The sequence below is a fragment of the Xyrauchen texanus genome, chromosome 48 (assembly GCF_025860055.1).
Source record: "Xyrauchen texanus isolate HMW12.3.18 chromosome 48, RBS_HiC_50CHRs, whole genome shotgun sequence".
In the NCBI taxonomy this organism is placed as follows: Eukaryota; Metazoa; Chordata; class Actinopteri; order Cypriniformes; family Catostomidae; genus Xyrauchen; species Xyrauchen texanus.
The window spans coordinates 14,853,711-14,872,282 of NC_068323.1; the positions used below are offsets into that span (position 1 = coordinate 14,853,711).

Below are 18,572 nucleotides of genomic sequence, written 5' to 3' on the forward strand. Positions count from 1 at the left end.
TTAAATGTTACCATAGCGACCAGAGTGCGTTGTTAGGGGGCAGAGAGGATGTTATTCATGTTATGTTGTTGGCGCGATGTTACGAAGACGCTGCTAATAAAGTTGCGAGTATCTACACATTGGATTCACGTTTATTATTATATTTAAATAATACCACAGTTTTTATGCCGATCGTATCATTTTATTTTGTTGTATTTATCCACCACACCTTAAAGGCCGGTCCGTGAAAAAATTGTCTGATATTAAACCGGTCCGCGGCGCAAAAAAGGTTGTGGACCGTTGCTCTAATTAGCGGTGCAAAATTCATTATCATCTGTAATATTACTGCATAGAAAACATATGAAGTCACATTCGTTATGGAAATATTAAGCAATTTTGTATATGATATGCAGATGGGTGAACTTAAATTATCATAATTTGTATTATTACTTGACAAGGCAAGATAAGGTTTATTTATATATATCACATTTCATACACAATGGTAATACAAAGTGCTTTATATATAAATTATAAAGAAAATAAAAAATAAATATGCATAAAGTCTATTTTAAAATACTTTAAAAACAAGAAATAATTTTTTTTAAATATATAAACATTTGATTAAAAAAATGATTATTCAAATTAATAGAAAAGGGATGCATAATTGTTTGAATTTTTTTATTTTTTATTTTGCTCTTTGTTTTTCTTAATTCTTCCTTATTATTATGACTTTTTACCTGAATCATTTCAAAAACATGAAGCAGTGTTTACTTAATTAAGAAACACTAAGACAACACGGCATTATTTTTATTTAATATGTTTATATTTATATCAATAATTAATTTTTTAAGGAGTGTGTTCAATATCATAAATGAAATTTCACTGTTCTAAAAAAATATATTTTACAATAATAATAATTATATATATATATATATATATATATATATATATATATATATATATATATATATATATATATATATATATATATATATATATGTATATATACATACATACAGAGTGTATATTACTTAAATTCAAAATTGAAAATGGACCATGTTAAAGTCATGTGAAAAGAGCATGTAAAAAAATCTCAGCTGTGCCTGTCCATCAAGGCTAACTCGAGACACTGCTTGACACATTGGCTTTGAAGCAGTAGCCTATCCTTCCCTGTACACAGTTTATGCAGAACCACTGCCTGGTAAGATCTACTAGTTCAGCTACAAACTACCACTAATATTTTCATTTATTTATTTAGATTTGACATTATATGCATTACATTTATCAAACGTTCACCCTTTTCAAAATAAAGTCTGTTGTCAGCCTGCAAAGTTTAGGCATCTAATGCCGAACAGTCATCTGATCTCATGAATTCATTCTTAATTAATTTTTACAGCTGCATGTCTGCATTATCCTTAATGTTTTGCTTGACTGTATGTGTTCAATTCTTTAAAAATGTTTGATATAATACCATTTTAATTAGTTTTAATGTACTCAATTCAGTTAAGATCATGTAGGTATTCTTTTGATTTCTGAAAAACATCAAACTTGGTTTTATTCTTTACATCCTTGGATTGTTCCAGCAACGATCATCAGAGCAAGTACGTGTTCCTTTGATCTACTAACATAACACTGAAACAGCTCGAGGGTGGACTCTATAACTCTGTATAATTGCACAGGCAAATTTATAGTTGTAATTGCATGTAAATTTGAACAGTGTTTTGCTGCATCTGCAAAGCAACTGATGGAAAAGCTTAGTTCTTCTGAGTTAACCGTAAACATCTTCAACCAACAGTGAAATATCGGCGCATATTTCCTGTGGAATCCTTGAGTATGGTGGAGAATCCATGGAAAGGCATCACTTTGAACCACTGCATACTAGTAGCCATGATCATCGTACTTGTTAGCTCTGGAGTTGAGAAAGTAGAAGGTGAATTCTTGAATGTGAGTCATGCAAATATGTGTTTGCATGTATGAGATGTAATTTTAGTAATTGTTGCAAAAGATAAAATTAAAACCCAGACTGGGTGGTACCAGTCCCCTCTGTTCTGGGGTTATGTTGGAAATTGTTAACCTGGAACAATGCTCAATTATACTGTTTAGTGATCAGTGCATTGATTGCAGTGAATGCAGTGACTGACCAATTAAATCGAAGTAGTCCATAGAGCCATATAATATGTCTTGCTGTGTAACAGAGACACTAGAGCCATTCTTCGAAGAGACTGAAGAAACTGGAGAGATTCAGGGTGGAGATCTGGAAGAGGTAAGTTTCACAGGATTGGGTTTGGTTTGAACATAAAGCAGGTAGGTAACCAATTTTTTGATGTTTTTTCCACAGCCTGATTCATGGTGGGACACCTTTGCATTTTGGAACTGGGGATCGGAGGATAAAATCGAAGAGTTTAGAAAGAAAAGAGCATCAAGACAGAAGGTTGGAGTCACGGTTGGGTCACGAAAGATCCATAACAGGGAAATGGATAAAGGATTACTCAAGGAGAGGGAATAGTCTGTAAAAAAATAAGATTTCTGATCTAGTAAATACAGTACATAATCCTCTTATGTTTAACTGTTTAAGATGAATTTGTTCATGTCAATATAAAACAGCCTGTAGCATTATGAATGCAGGATGGAAAGTAATATATATAAGTATATACAAGTAGTCATTGCGAATTAATTTACATTAATTATACAGTACATAGAAATGATGCAAGGAAAATACAATTTATATATATACTTTATTAAAATACAGGCAAATATTTTGATGAGTTCAGCACAGATGCAATTATGTGTTAACAGCATGTCTGATTTAAAAATGTATTGTTTATATCATTGTATATGCTCATTTTTGCTCTAATGACCTAATTTACACTTCAAATGACAGCTTATGTACCGGTTCTGTTTGCACCAATTTTGCAAAATGAAAGACTTTGTTGTGCATTTATAAGCAAAAATAAATGCAGATTAAATTCAGATCTGTGAAGTTGTATTCATATATTGAATTATACACATACATAAGTGCATTTATTAGAACAAACGAGGCCATCAACGACACCCACACTTGGTCGCCACCACATTTTGCTTGGGGGCAATCTTGGTACCCACGCTCTCTAGCTCAATCACTTGCAGGTCGATATAGTCCACTGGCACACAGCAGGGAGTGCGAGTAACGGGATGGCCGCTCTCGATATGGTTGTTCAGGAGGACGACGTGGTTGATGCCATCATCCATTGGGAAGACGCAGGCCCCCATGCAGTTGTTGATGTTGGCCATAGAGGGGACAAGAGAGAACTTCCTCAAGGACACAGTCAAGCTCTGAAGTCGACACTGACTGGGTGTGGTCGGGCCATCATCTGCTCTGGCTGTCCTCTGGGCCCGTTCCACCTCCAAGGTACGGAGTACTGTCTGCAGAGCCTTCAGCAGCAAAAAGGCCCGGTACTGCGCCTCTTTATGGTCTTTACTGACTATAAATGAATCATAGGGACCAGTATTACAAACTCTAACCTCTGCTTCAGCTGTATATACTTATATAATTTATATAAATGCAATTTTATCATAGAGGCACATAAAAAAAATGCAGTACTCACTTGTTTCATCATCCACCCCATCTGGAGGAAGGGCACTAAGTTCACTCAGCTTCTGAAGCCTGTCAATCACCTTTTGCTCTGCCTCATTTTTCATCTGAGCAATGGCGTCATCCAGTCGTAGTCTGAGCACAGACAGTAGAGGAGACTCCAGTGTCAGCTCCACTCTGTGAGTCTGCAGGCTTTGCTGCATTTGGGGGAAGACAAATGCAGTTGGAGTGGAGGAATTCACCAGTCTTGAAAGGAGTGACTCTGTGGATGACACTCCAAGGGTGAGAGGTGGAAGGGAATGCAGTTCATCCAAATAGACTGTGCTTGCCTCTTCTTGAGGTGTCGATGGCTCTTTCTCTGGCAGGATGTCATTGAAGAGCTTCTGTAGCTCGCACAGGAAGAGGAACGTTTTGGATGGGGGAAGAGGGCCTGGTAAAGGTCTCTGATCCAGAGTAATTCTGGACAAACAAAACGAAAAACAAAATATTGGTTATGTTTGGAATGGAACACTAGCTTACAACTTACTGGATATTGTGCAGTATAAACTGCATACTGTCTACTACAAAAAAAAAATGGTATGTTAAAAAGAACACATATTTCAAACAGCAGTATGCAATATTGTTGTGACAAATGTAGTGTAGTGTTTTTTGTTTAATTCAGCAAATGGTGTCCATTATGAACCTCCAAGCAGTTGAATCATTTACCCATGGTATTGTAAATTAGGAGTCCTTTGCTCATCACTATTTTCATGGTCAGCGAGAAAAAATAACATTGGCTTCACTGAAATGTTGTTTCCATCCACTTTTCTCATTAAGACTTCCTGAAGCTCAGACAGACTTGGTTTATGCCCTAAAATGAGAAAACAGTTCAAATGGCCAATGTGAAAGGTGTCTTGAGAAGTGTATCTTGGAAGGAGAAAAGTCATACTGTTCTCAGTCTTCAATGTCTCAACTGCAAGTCTCAGTTTAAGGTGACCATGAGTTTTACTCTCTTTCTGTCCACCTGTAAGGAAAAGAAAATGCATGCCCTCGGAAATGCAAATTGTCTGGAAGAGAGAGAACCAGAGAAAACACACCATAACTTATTATACTGGCAAAAATATGCATAAAAACACACTTAAGTGAAAATTGTCGTCATTTCAGAGCTGTGGTGTAGTGGTTTGCGCACAATCCCCAACAAAATAGGCCTTGTTCATTATTATGTAAATTGTTACAGAATAGTTTAGAAATGAGTTTTGCTTGTGTTTTATGAATTAGGCAATCATTTCCTGTCCTTCAATTTCCTATTACAGTCAATAAAAGTTGTGAAAGGACGTGAAAACTCGTAACGAGGATAACCTGTTTATTTGGATGAAGAGAATGACTGCTAAATGTCATTCTTAAACCATCTCCCTTGATGGAATCCACACTAAACAGGAGAGTCATGGAGGTCAGGTTGGTTGACTGAGCTTGCCTTGGGAATGTGAGGGCCAAACTAATGTCTCTCTCTTCCTCAGCATCCCAAATATCTACTAAGATAACCACAACAGAAAGATGGAGTGATATTCTAACTAACATTCGACAATAAGAATAACTAGTTGACTAGAATGAATATCCAGCTATAAATAACAAGGGGTAAAATTTTAAATGTTATTTTCTGAGCCAAAGAAAATATAGTTACCTTTTGTGGCATGTACACCCTTAAGTCCATTAATTTGTTGGTGTGCACTCTCAGCTAGACGTGTTAATGCAGCCACCTGGAAATCTGTTATTGCGTCATGTTCCGAACATATTCCAAATTGCTTGAACTCCATTCCCCATTCACTCTCCCTGTTCCAGCCATCTTTGAGGGCTGACAAGAAATCATCCATGGAATGATTGTGTGCTGGTTGGTCCTCTTTGCATGGTATGTCTTCAGTGGCATGTGTTGATTGGTCGGTCGGCTGTTCATTAGTGTTGGGAGGCACATATCCCATATCTCCATCTTCCTGTTCATCTCCAATGTGTCCTTTAGACGAATTAAACAACCATTCAAGGGTGTATCAACGATTATTTGGATTGGGCATGTGCTTCCAAAAGTTAGCAACTTCTATCCATGTCCTTTCACTTTTTGGTAGGTAATCAAAAACCATGCCCTAACGTGCCCCCACTTTTCAAATCATTCCTATGTACTTGAAAAACTAGAGGAATTATCTCCAAAATTATACAGTAGTTAAAACATCAAACTAATATCAAAATCACTCACTCACAGAAGGTTCACTGATTTGAAAGATGTAAAACAATCAGGGGTGTACAGTAATGAATTACAAATACTCATGTTACTGTAATTAACTACTTTTTCTGAAGAATTGTACTTTAAGTAGTTTAAAAAGGGTATACTTTTACTTTAAGTACATTTTAGGTGCTTTAACTGAACTTTTACAGTGCTATTTTCCCACCATCTGTGTTCGCTACTTCCCTGTTCTGATTTCATAGAAAACTTGAATGGCAACTTGGGATGGGCGATACCACTTATTTTCTTTTTGATCCTATACCAAGTACTTTTAGGCCAATATCAATACCTCTATTAAACTGAATTTTTGCGAATTATTTAGATTTTTTTATTTTTATTTATTATGACCTAAATTTTATATAAATTTATGGACTTAAACATAAAATTATTAGGCTGCTTTGTTTACCCTTTAAAAATGTTTAAGTATAAGCCACATATAAAACCTCAAAATGATTATTACTAAAACCAAGTTACCATATGGATACTACAGTAATGCTGTAGTAAAACCATGGTTAATTGTGTCAAAACCTTGTTATATGGCCAAAAACTATGTTACTACAGTCATGGTTAATACAATAATACTACAATAAATCCATGGTACGTTTTCATAAGGGTATCATTTATTAACCAGGATTAAAGATCATTATCAATGTTTTAACAACTCTGAATTTAAATCAACCTGCAAAAATGGTCAAACAAGCCCATTATAATACATGTCATGTCTAGGTTTGTCATTACTTAGTGTGAATAAATCCAGATGCTGTTTTCTGTCATTACCACAGGAAAACACTGTTCTCTCTTTGAACGATTGCTATGACCGAAAGGGTGAGCGCTGTCTGCTGGTGTATTTTAGCATTTCTGTGCGTCAAAATGAGCGGAAGAAAAAATAGTTCTGGTGCCATGCAACATTTCGCTAATATAATTCTTTTTTTTCCACTTCGAAGCTTATGAGTTCCATTAATATTCATGTTATCTAAGTAATAAGATAACTTTTTAAAAAACTTCCTGAATCTATATTTTTATGTGAGGATCGATATTCTTGATACCACATCAGTATCGGAAGTATTGATACTTTATTATCGATCCGCCCATCCCTAATGGCAGCTGCAGATCTGGCACCAACTGTGGAGATTGCCTCAAGTATAGTTTACAGCTGAACAACTTGGCCAAACCTGGAAGGAATTTTCACAGTGAAAAAGGCCAATTGCATGACTGTGTCATGTGAGTTTAACTTGCTCAAGCCAGATATCAGCATTAATCCTGCCTCTAATTTGAAGAAATATATCAAGGTAAATTGTATATTTCAGCTTACTTGATTCTGTGTCTATACTGTGGCCTGTAATTTAACTATCTATCACTGAGATTATTGGGTGGATGTGAGAGATTAATGCAATGTTATCAATAGGGCTGGGCAATAAAATGATCTAGATGTTTATCTGAAAAAAGAGAGATGTCCTTGATCAAAGTAGTTTTCTATATTTAGACTATGATCTACATCTAGAACAGGGGGGTTCATAACATCAATCGCGATAGCAAGAGCTCCACTGGTTGGTTAATCTAGATTAAATATATTTACTTTTTATTTCCTTATGTCTGTAGCTGCGTGCTGTTTGATTGACAGGCAGCTAATGTTTGTGCGCTAATGCGGGTTCACGCCTAAACGATCAAATACACTTTATAATTCCTCCAATGCCCATCTTGGTGAGGCATTAATGTAAATGCAGTCGTTTATGTCTAAAGTTAATTTAAACAGTTGTACATGTAACCGAATTGAGCACTGTCTAGTATGCTATGACATATAAAGGCTATTAATCAAACAACAATAACAAGGAAATGAGAAAACCACTCACTACTTTTGGCCGAATAACTTCAGTAGCTTTAAAAGTATTAATGTAATAGAATAAAACAGTGGCATTTTTAATAATAATATTTTTTAATAATCTTGTTTGTTTTTTAATAATTTTTCAGAACTCCTGTCCTGATATTTAGATACACTATTCAATAAATATATTTGTTTGACAGGGAAGCTGTGTGCAAACAGGAATATATCTTATTTTTCAAAAATTAAAAAAAAAGCACCCCAGAAAAAAGGGCACTTTCTCTCCAGGAATAAAAAGGCCAGGTGCTCAAGCCCCTTTTGATGTCTATGTGTGCATGTGCCTGGACTGACCTGACAGTGGGGTGATCTTCTGGCTGTTGTCCTGGTCGTTGTGTCCCATTGTGGCACCGTATGACCCAGTCCCCACAGTCAAAGACAGCAAAAACATTATCCAAAATCTTGTATGTGCAAGCATCTTCTCTGATTCCATCATGAAGAATTCTAACACTTGTTTTGGGGCGGGTCAGCAATGGGCATGTGGCTTATACACACCTCCCAGTCTCTTGAGAGGAGCCAGACCACCAAGAATGCTTGTCCTTGGAGTAAAAGGGGTATTCAAGGCATGCAGGTTTATGTGTGTGTTTCAAGGGATTGTGAATGGATATCACATGCCTTTGAGCTTTATAAGCTGAGGAGGAACCCAAACAGACAATGGACTCCTGTGTAGACCACAGACACCCAGCTGTAGTGTGAGGGTGATAACAGTTTGGCCCTCAAGTCTTGAGTTGGTAAACTGCAACAAAGTTCTTTTCTATTTAGAGTACATCCCTGTTTAGTTTAATTCCCATGGAATCAGTTACACATCCTAGAGGTTTTGTGTCCCTGCTTTGTAAGTAGTGTCCTGTATTGCTCATCTCTGACTTTGAGGAACTAGATTTTGTACCCCATTTCTAGAATATATATTTGACTTGTTTTAAACCTCTTGCATACTAATAGATATATTGAGTAGTTAAAAATATGGGCCAGTAAACAAAAGGCTGTAGGTTCAAACCCCACTAGGAGCAAACTATGACCACTGTCCCCTTAAACAAGACACTTAACCAAAGGAGTGATGGTGGCGTAGTGGGCTAAAGCACATAACTGTTAATCAGAAGGTCGCTGGTTCGATCCCCACAGCCACCACCATTGTGTCCTTAAGCAAGGCACTTAACTCCAGGTTGTTCTGGGGGGATTGTCCCTGTAATAATTGCACTGTAAGTCGCTTTGGACTTACATGCCAAATGCATGAATGTAAATGTAAATGCAAAGGTTGCTCCAGAGGAACTTTCTTTGACATAAAGGCTCTGCCACTTTTACCTTTGCACTGTGAAATTCTGCAGGTGATATACAGTTATCTCAATGTAAATCCACACAATCAGGAATTTCACCTGATGGCAAAAAAATATGATACAACTTTTGTGAGGTTCAAATTTGGTTGTGAAACTCTTGCAAGAATCGCATTTGCTGCTATAAGAAAGGGTTAGGTTTGGGGTAGGGTTAGAAGCAGGGTTCCTACAGGACTCCAAATATTCACAATTTTTTTTCCACTTTTCAAAAGTTACCTTCTAAACATGATCCTGCGGTATAGTGGATAGTGAAAGTGCTTGTAACACATAAGATCCATTGCGATCATAATGACCCAGGCTTGAATTGCAGTTACTTGAAAGGTGCCCAGATTTGTGCCTGGTAGACTACTCAGCCTTACATGCTCTATATGGTTAGGATACAAGCTGTGTGTTAGGGTCTGGGTTATGTCCCAATCCCATTCCACCTTTACATTTGCCTGCCTCTACGGTCATATCATTAACCGGTTAAGCCCATAATGGGTTTTGAATAAATGACCAATTGCTAATTCTTAACAGGATAACTACATATGTGATTAAATATACCCTTGGGTTTCTATAGCAATTTAGTGTGGTGATAGTGATGCCAAGATCATGGGTTTGAATCCCAGGGAACATCCAAAATGATTTTGGATCAAAGTGTCTGTCAAATGCCTAAATATAAATGTCTATGTAATAATAAATACCTATAATTTTAGGTATAGAAAATCAAGTTTGCAGGCTTTTTGTCCTTGGTATCTGATGTTACTAAAATACTCTCAAACTTATAACCCAGTCTCTCGTAGACACGCAGCTGCACATGTTTTCCAGACAGTCAAGGTCTCTGTAGCACTGGTGTGCTAGGTGTTTGACCAGTCCCAAGAGATAAGGCACAAGAATGAGAACGAGTACAAATCACAGAAGACAAAATGCTAGATAGTTTACCATATCTGGAATTCTTAATGAAAGAAAAAGTTTTCACAGTATAATGTATATGTATGCGCAGTATATGATGATTTTTAAAGAACTTAAAATATAACTATTCAAAAGTATTCATTAAGATGTGAATATAAAATCAATCTGCAAGGGCCCCCTTTTTTTGGGCTCCTTTGGTGAATGGACATGCCATTCAAACACAATGCAAAAGCAACTGGTAAACACTGTAAAGTCTAATCCAGTGAGAAATATTTCTCAAAACACATGGGTATATTCTAGGTCTGTTTTAGAAGCATACAAATCAGTTCAAGGTAAATCTCTTTCATATCTTATGTTTATTTGATGTTGTTGCAAGGGGGTCCAAATGACCTCAATGATCATTATTAAAATAACATCTCATTACATTTCTTTCAAATTGAATTATCCAAATAGTATCAGTGACTCAGTGAAGTTTTGCGCCAATTGAAGTTCATTAGATTTGAACATTACTACCATTTTTAAATTGGTTTTCAAGTGGTTCTCTGTTGAACCATTACAGCACCCCTTCACACTCCGACAATAATCTTTATTCATTATAGTACAGTAACAATGAAAAAATGAATCAAATAGAGCTTTTCGTTAGGAACACTTTATTTCATTAACAGAAAGCTGGGATTTTAAAAGCTTTAATCAACTCATTTAGGCTGTCATTTGAACTCTTATGAGATCAAAGCACCAAACACAGTTACACAAATCTGGCAGCTTTAAGAGTTTGCTATTATTGCACAATAATCCTATGATGGTTTTGCTAAACAGCTAAAAAATATAATTTGAGATTCACTAAAAAATAGGAATGCAAGTATTATAAAGGCTTTGAGCAATATAAGCATTTTTTTTTTTTACTTAAAAAGGATGGACTTTGATTGGAGCATTGTGACTGAAAGATAGTAATAGGCTATACTATCAGTGGACATTGCGATCACAGGTAAATAATGCACAGTAAAGCAAACTCCTTAGGGCATTCCCATCAATTCTCATTTATATATGTTAGCTAGAGGAATACAGACAATATTTTTTAACATTCCCTTCCAATATGCAACTCTTATGTTCCTGAGATATTAGACAGAACCATTCTGAATGTACATATTTATATTTGGACATAATCATTAATCTATTGAAACATGCCAAAGGACTTGAGTTGCCTTTTGCAATGCACATCTAACCTTGTACATATACCTGAGAAAATGCAACATCAGCAAGAATTATGAATTGTTTTCATTTTAAATAGTTCAAAATCAATTTCAAGAATAGCTTAATTTTATTCCACTCCAACATGAGATGTCTGGATGATGGACAAGAGTTCGAAAGAGACGTTACAATAAGTATAACAAGCAAAGCTTGCGTTTATGTTTATTAAATGTTTACCTCTGGCTAGCGCGATGCGAGGTGCATGAATTTTTTAGCTGCATTTTTCTTTTTTAAAGTGAAGGATAGCACCTTACTGTTCAAACGGGTATACAAACTGTCAGGATTACAAAATCATAAACAGTCGCAAAGATATCAAAACACAAATTAGCAAAAAGGAAACATTAACAGTGACTATTAATTATACTAATTTAAAAAAATAAAATAAAAAGACCCTCAGTGCTGGTAACAATGGACTCATTTACTGGTCAATGTCCTCGATCATCTTTACTTAGACAGAAATTACACAATGTGTTTTTATTTCATTATACAGCGTTGTCTATTAAACAGCATTCTGACTGTAAAGCTTAGATTAGGTTGATTTTCCATGAGCACATATTTGAGCAAAAATAACACTATGAAGAAAAAGGACTAAGGAATTCCACTTTGTCTTCAAGCTGGCAATATCGCAAGCCAATTACCATTTTGACATCGGAGTACTAGCCAGTGATAGAACGATATGCCAGACAGGATATTTGGACATTTTAGGCTAATTACCACAAGTGTCAATTAGTGGACAACCGATATGGGTTTATTTTTTTTTTAATGCCCGATGCCGAATTCAGAGAGCAGAGTGGCCGATACAATGCTGATATATCAAATCATTTAATATAGTAAATAACAAACATAAAATTGCTAAAAAAAACTGTAAACTCTTATTTAGCACTATATTAACTACATTTTACACAAAACTTTGAAAAAAGAATCTAAAAAAATAATATTGTACTTTAAAATGGTAGATAGCAGTTTCTGCTCATTTCAGTTTAGTTATAAAATGTATTTGTGCATGAAGAAATTGTTAATATATTAGGATAAGGAAATAACAGTACACACAGTAGTCCAGCAAACATGGATGCATGGCCACATTAGCAATCGCATTTACTAAAAAAAATACCAAATCAAACCAATTGTACATACAGTGATAGTAAATAAGACATGAGGTTTGTGAATTACATCCGTTTAAACGAGATATGTGCATATTTGGTATATAATATAATAAAGGTATATAATAAGAAAGTTAAAGGTGACAGGGAACTGCAGAGAAATGGCTGTTAGAATACTTGCTTTAGAGGTAAATAAATGAGCACTCCAGTTTGCAGGATCTGCTGAAGTTGTGTGAGGTTGGTTTATTACATCTGTTTAAATCAGATATGTTCATATTTGCAGATGCGGACCGTTGAAATTACACTATGCTGCACACGGTCTATTATTGTAGTAACATGATGGCATGTAACAACAAAACAAAATTTTACTGGTCGTTTATATGTCTCAGTTGCTTCACATGCAAGCAGGCGATTTTCGGCACCCTCAAGAAAAAAATCGTCCAAACAGGAGAATTTATCGGAAGTCAGAATATCGGCCGATTTATCGGCTTCGCCGATATATCACTTGACCACTAGTGTCAATTTCAAAATAGCCAAAGACAAAACAGCCTTGTCAATGGATAAATGTTCTCACTATTTTTCCAGGGAATTTTGCATAAATTTGCAAAATTTGTTTCAAAAAGTTTGTTTCATTGAGGCAATTGTGATCATTAAATTGTATTATGCATATATCAGAATTATAGCATATATTGGCAGCCAGATCTCTCATAATTAGTACTGCTCATTTAAAAAACCCATAACGGTCGACCACTATTACTAACCACCGATGGAAAACTAGCCACATCTCTAAAGAGAAGTCACATCAGAACAACTTCACTTCATCACAATATGCAACAGGCTCAAACTCTAGGTTACACAATGCTCTCTAGGACAGGCTTTGATAGTGGATTGTAGATTTTGGTATGGGCGCACTGGCATGTTAGACATTTGTGTGAACAACAGCACCAATTTTAGTAAGATGTAGATGTGTTTATTACATTGTAAGAAACGAAGATTTCAGAGCTTAAGTGACAGCACCAAGCCAAAGTAGGCAAATAGGCTTAGCACACATTTTCATTTTTATAACAATTAAAGTTAAGAAGAAATAAACTCAACGCCATTGGCACACGTTTACCACTTTATACAGGCTAAAACAGTCGAGGTGTGCCATTATAGTAGCTCTAAGCATTACAGGTCAAGATCGAATGCGAGCACCACTGAAGTAAACATTTCATTTAAAAAAAATATTTTATCAACCTCCTATAAAGTTCTGCAATGTGTGGTGAAATTCCATTCTTCTATAAGTCTGTTATATTAAGACCAAAGTTGTTTTGCCTATACAAAATTGGCACTATCCAAACAAGCAGGGACTCCTTTATGCTGGGTGCCAAATAATATGCTTGCAAATATTGGAAAAAGAAATGCCGGAAGGCTTGAAATCATCCCTGTTTAAAAGAAGCACCAAGAATCTTTATTGATTTTCTTTTGTGTTGATGTTCTTAATATAAATAAGCACAGTCTAAAGTTGTACAGATTGTAGCACCATATCGTTCAGACTGTGAGTCAAGTACACACATTTTGCACATGTTGTGCTCCGCTCCGATACAAAACAAAACAATGACAGATATTTAAAATGATAAATATACCAAATTATGTACAATTATACAGTCTGAAAGACACTACCATTCACAGTACACACAAAAAAAAAAACAAAAAAAAAATACACAAAGGCATCAAACATAAAACAAAGATGAGTTAAAGTTGCCCAGTAGTTTTTTCTTTCATTGTTTTCATATTTATTCTGCATTTCCCAGTGTCTTTTTATCAGTGTGTGTGTGTGTGTGTGTGTGTGTGTGTACACGTGTGCTGGCTTTTCCAGGTTGCGGAAAGCACCAAAGTGAAAATTAGTATAAACTAGTGGACTTGAAAATCCCAAAGAAAACGTGTTGTTTGTGAAACATGCGAGGGGAAAATGGTTCAGCATAACAATTCACCTGAATATGCCTGTACCGTGTAAGACACTGCCACAATTGAACAAAATATGTGCGTTAGCAGTAACTGTTAACAATATGGAAACTTGAGTATTAATCGCTCTTAACCGAACCAAAACACCTAAAGTTGCGGTTAATGTAGTGATTAAGATCAGGCAGTTTAAAAGTTACTAATTTAATAGTTTCTTACAGGTACTTGCTCACTCTGTGGCTCTAAATTATTTTCTCCCTGCAAAATGTTGTTTCATCGTCATGTATTCCTGGGCAGATGCACATGTGTCTGTTTCGTCCTTGTTCGAGCTTTTAGGATTTCACAGAATTTATATGCGTGTAAAAAAAACTAACATTATTCCCTTTGATAAACAAAACTTGCATATTTTAAGCCTTAAAAACGGCATATGTGGTTATGTATGCCATTGATAGCTCCACAGGTAACTTTTCCAGTGTAAAGTAAATTGAGCTCTGGGTTACCAACATATTTCACCTCAAAATACAAAATAAATAAATAAAAACTTCCTATGGAGCACTGTTAAAACTGTTTTGGGGGAGTTCAACCCCCAAAATTAATTTTTTTCCTTATTTATTCACCCTTGTTTCAAACCTGTAAGTCTTTTTTACGTGGAACACAAAAGGAGAAATGTTGTTCTTTTTTTTTTTCTTCCTTCAAATAATGAAAGTGAATTGGAACTGTGGAGCTCCTAAAATGACACAAAAAGCACCAGTAAATATAATTACAGTCCATAAGACTTATGCAAACATTCATAGTATTCAGAAGCCATACGATAGCTTTGTGTGACCATACACTTTTGCTGACTGGAAAAAAGCAGTCGAATATTCTTTAAAACATCTTTTGTGTTCCACTGAAGAAAGTAAATTATCATTTTGAAATGACACAGAGGTGAGTAAAACAATGCTACATTTTCATTTTTCGGTGAACCCTTTAAAATGCACCAATTCCAGAATGACTATTATTCTATTAAACAGATTTATTGTTGAAAATGTGACTAGAAGTATCAAATGTGTAACCCCAGAGACTTTCTAGTATTTTGTGACTCTTTAGCACAAGCTCAGGCTGTAAGTGTAAGATCCCTACATGGATATTCGACAACTGGATCAGGCTCTAGAGTCAGGGCTTTAAAAAAGTCCAAACAATTAGGAGCTATCAATCATAAAAGCCACATTTCTTTCTATTGACAGCAGCAAGGTTATGAAGATTCACTAGTCGTTTTTTGTGTGCATGGCCCATAATGGCTTGAACAACACTTCTAAGTCACTTAGAGCTTCTTCCACTGTGGATCCACAGCAAATTTTAATTTCATTTCTTCAAAAACAATTTACTTCATGTTAACTACCCATCATTAAGGCCATGCTAAACACACAATTAACAATAAATCATGACTGTTAGCATCATTCCATCATGGTGTCAACTTAAAACACACCAAAAACATAGCGGCAAAATCTGTAAATCTGAATATGATTGAGGGGGCATTCATGAGTAAGTGTTTGTGTGTGTATTTTATAAGCTGCACCTGTGGTAATATTCTGATACCCATGCCAGTTTAACAGTAGCGGCTTTAGCAAATGTTTGAGCACCGGTGAGAGAGTTTAAACCCATTGGTCCACACCTGTCCATTGCATAGGTAATGTTGGGTTGAGGTAGATTTCTTCAGTTACCTGTAACCAGCGGAGGGTAAAAATCCAAATTACACAATGAGTAAATAGTTAATTCATGAACATGCTATATAGAGATAGACCGATAACTGATTTGACCGAAATGTTTGGCCGATATTCACACTTTTGTATTTAATCTGTTATCGGTCCCTTGATATTGCCAAAATTTTAGTTCGGAAATATTCCATTCCAAGTCATAATTTATTTCTTTGACAATAAGAACATTGTTATAATTATTATTATTAAAATAATCATGATGCATATTGCTTTTATAGTTTCATTCAAATGATTAATTAGCCATTGAGTCAAAAAGTAGCAATAATAATGAGCTAAAAACAGGTTCTGCAAATCGTTTATCGGAAACAAAAACAATGTAACCGATATTCACACTTTTCTACTTAATCAGTTTCGTAGATCATTAATATAGGGTCTACCGATAAATGCCAAAATTTCAATTTGGAAATACTCCACTGTGTCATAATTAAGGTCCTTTGACAATAATAATACTATTATAAAAATATTCATAATGCATATTATGTTTTTATTGTTGTATTCAAATGATTTATTCGTTAGGGCTTTTCACATTTGAAATCGTTAACCCTGGGTTAATCTAAACCCCGGGTAAACAGAATCCTCGGTTATCCTGTCCGATGTTTCACACTGTACATTCGTAAATCCCGGGTTAACGTTCTTATTTGAGGTGTCGATAACACTGACCGGACGAATGCAGCTCGCAAAGGACACGCAACCTGCCAATGGAGCTGCTCTGCGAAATGTCGCTAAGCAAATCATCTCCGTTTGTCTTTTGGCTTCTGAAATATGCCACGGAAATAGAGAATACTGTCACTTCATCACGGCAGTTATTGTGTTCACCACCACTTTGCTGATTCCTCACGTAAACAGTGCGTGAAAGTTTTAGAGACGGTACAAAGCGCATTAATATTTCATGAGGTAAGCACAGAGGCTTTATTTGATTTGTTGTCTGTTGCTAAACAACTTTCTGTAACATTCAAACACCACATTGTTTCACACCATTTACCTCTGGCATAGAAATGCGGTGCTAACCCTGCTCTGGAGCGGGGTTTCATAACCTTGGGTAAAAAGCTTTTCAAAAATTACAATTGTGAAATGTTGCTATACCCGGGGTTAAAAGCGGGGTTTAGAATGAAGATAACCTGGGGTTAAGCGCAATGTGAAAAGCCCTATTGAGTACAAAAGTAGCAATAAAAATTTAAAACTAGTTCTGCATTTCAGTTATTGGCTACTAAAACATTTGAAATAACTGACCAACACTCACTTTTCTACTTGTTCCTTATCAGGTCTACCAATAAATTCCAAAATCTTAAAAACAAAATTACGTTTTCATTGTTGTATTGAAATGGTTATTTAGCTTGTTGCAAAAAGTTTCAGTAAAAACTAAATTATCAAACACGTATTCTGAATATCAGTTATCGGACACTAAAACATTACAAATAATCGGTATTAGAGATAAAAAAACCATTATCGGTCGATCTCTACTGGTATGAGATTCCCAAAGACATAAAAAGTGAGTCATTTTGACATAATGGTATAGTCTAGAAGCTGTTTTATGAAACCAAAAGAACTAAAAATGAGCAGTCACAGAAATGCAGCTATTACAAGAAAAAGCAGCAAAGCATGTTGCGTGTTACCAAGTGAACACAACATACCTTGTTCAGATTGATAATAATACAGCAAGTAGAATGCAGTAGCTTCCCTGTATCCATCCAGTAATAGTCTCTTCCCATTTCAGTATCCCCACATCAACCCCTCCACCCCCCCTCCCACTTACACCCACCCTTGTCCTATCTGGGGCGATTGCTGGGGATCTGGGAGGCAGTATAAGATGCCGGCAGACCCAGAGTCCTCCAGGAGCTCAAAGCCCCACCCCCACCTGATCCAGCACTGCTGGAGGGATGTGGAGGCGGCAAGTGTGTGGGATAATGCACTGTAAAGGGCCACAAGGATGCAGAGGTGGTGGTGACTGAAGCAGCGGTTGCAGAAGCGGCAGCCTGTGACTGGGAGGAGGTGGCGATGGTGGATGTGGGAAGGGAGGACTGTGTCCTCGAGGACTGGTAGCGCTCAGAACGTGGGGAGGAGGATTGGGGAGGGGTGGAGGAGGCAGCATTGAGTAGAGGAGGGGGGAGGGTGTGGGTGGGCAGGGAGGGAGCGTGCAGGACTGTCAGTGTGCGGCTGTGCTGGGAGGGGCCCGAAGGCACAAACGAGGCCCCGGGTTTAGGGTTAGTGTCCAGATGTCTCTGCTGCTGGGAACTGAGGGCCCCAGGGCCTGGGAGATTGCCCCCAGACTGCTGAGAGGAGACTGAAGGCACAAAGTGGTGAAAAATCCCTGCGGACACAGCACAGAGCGGGAGAGAGCAAAAGACAGAGAGAGAGAGAGAGAGAGAGACAGAAAATGGGGGCTCAGCCAGGTTGTGCACAGCAGCAAGCCAGTCCAAACAAACAAGCATATATAAAGCAAAGAGGCATTCCACTGATGGACCTCGATCTTCATGGCTTCTAATGGACAGTGAAATGCCTCAATACCCAAAAACAACACCTGCAATTATGACAAACACCCAGAGAAAATGTGAAGGCAGACCTACATCTGAAAAGGCTACGGTTTACTTAGTTTTTCCCACGTGCCATTCCGTCTCATGCACGACGAGTGC

General features: G+C 36.6%; 2 protein-coding genes across 5 annotated transcripts in view; both read right to left on the minus strand.

Moving 5' to 3' along the window:
* Positions 1–3,019: 3,019 nt before the first annotated feature.
* On the minus strand, positions 3,020–8,095 carry LOC127639344 (muellerian-inhibiting factor-like). The gene is made up of 7 exons (XM_052121293.1): positions 7,972–8,095; positions 5,211–5,537; positions 4,889–5,061; positions 4,479–4,596; positions 4,256–4,400; positions 3,564–4,009; positions 3,020–3,440 (listed from the first exon to the last, which is right to left on the minus strand). Exons 1-7 carry the CDS (start codon positions 8,093–8,095, stop codon positions 3,022–3,024), a joined length of 1,752 nt encoding a protein of 583 aa, XP_051977253.1. The 3' UTR covers positions 3,020–3,021.
* Positions 8,096–10,249: 2,154 nt separating this feature from the next.
* The window catches only part of dot1l (DOT1-like histone H3K79 methyltransferase), a 53,504-nt gene continuing 45,181 nt past the window's right edge, over positions 10,250–18,572 (minus strand). For 3 of the 4 annotated variants that reach the window (XM_052121285.1, XM_052121288.1, XM_052121287.1), the window contains 2 exons: positions 17,574–18,250; positions 10,250–15,888 (listed from right to left, as the gene is read on the minus strand). In XM_052121285.1, the coding sequence (XP_051977245.1) occupies positions 17,709–18,250 (542 nt within the window). In that variant the 3' untranslated portion in view covers positions 10,250–15,888; positions 17,574–17,708. The remainder of the gene's footprint in view (positions 15,889–17,573; positions 18,251–18,572) is intronic. The other variant, XM_052121286.1, reaches the window with a different exon arrangement.

What these genes read in the sequence shown, in the direction of transcription:
- LOC127639344 (XM_052121293.1), bottom strand. Translation starts at nt 8,095, where the DNA reads ATGCTTGCACATACAAGATTTTGGATAATGTTTTTGCTGTCTTTGACT. An exon ending in GACATTGAAGACTGAGAACA is followed by an intron (nt 4,401 to 4,478) that starts GTATGACTTTTC and finishes TTCTCATTTTAG; the next exon opens with GGCATAAACCAAGTCTGTCT. An exon ending in TGGGGTGGATGATGAAACAA is followed by an intron (nt 3,441 to 3,563) that starts GTGAGTACTGCA and finishes ATTCATTTATAG; the next exon opens with TCAGTAAAGACCATAAAGAG.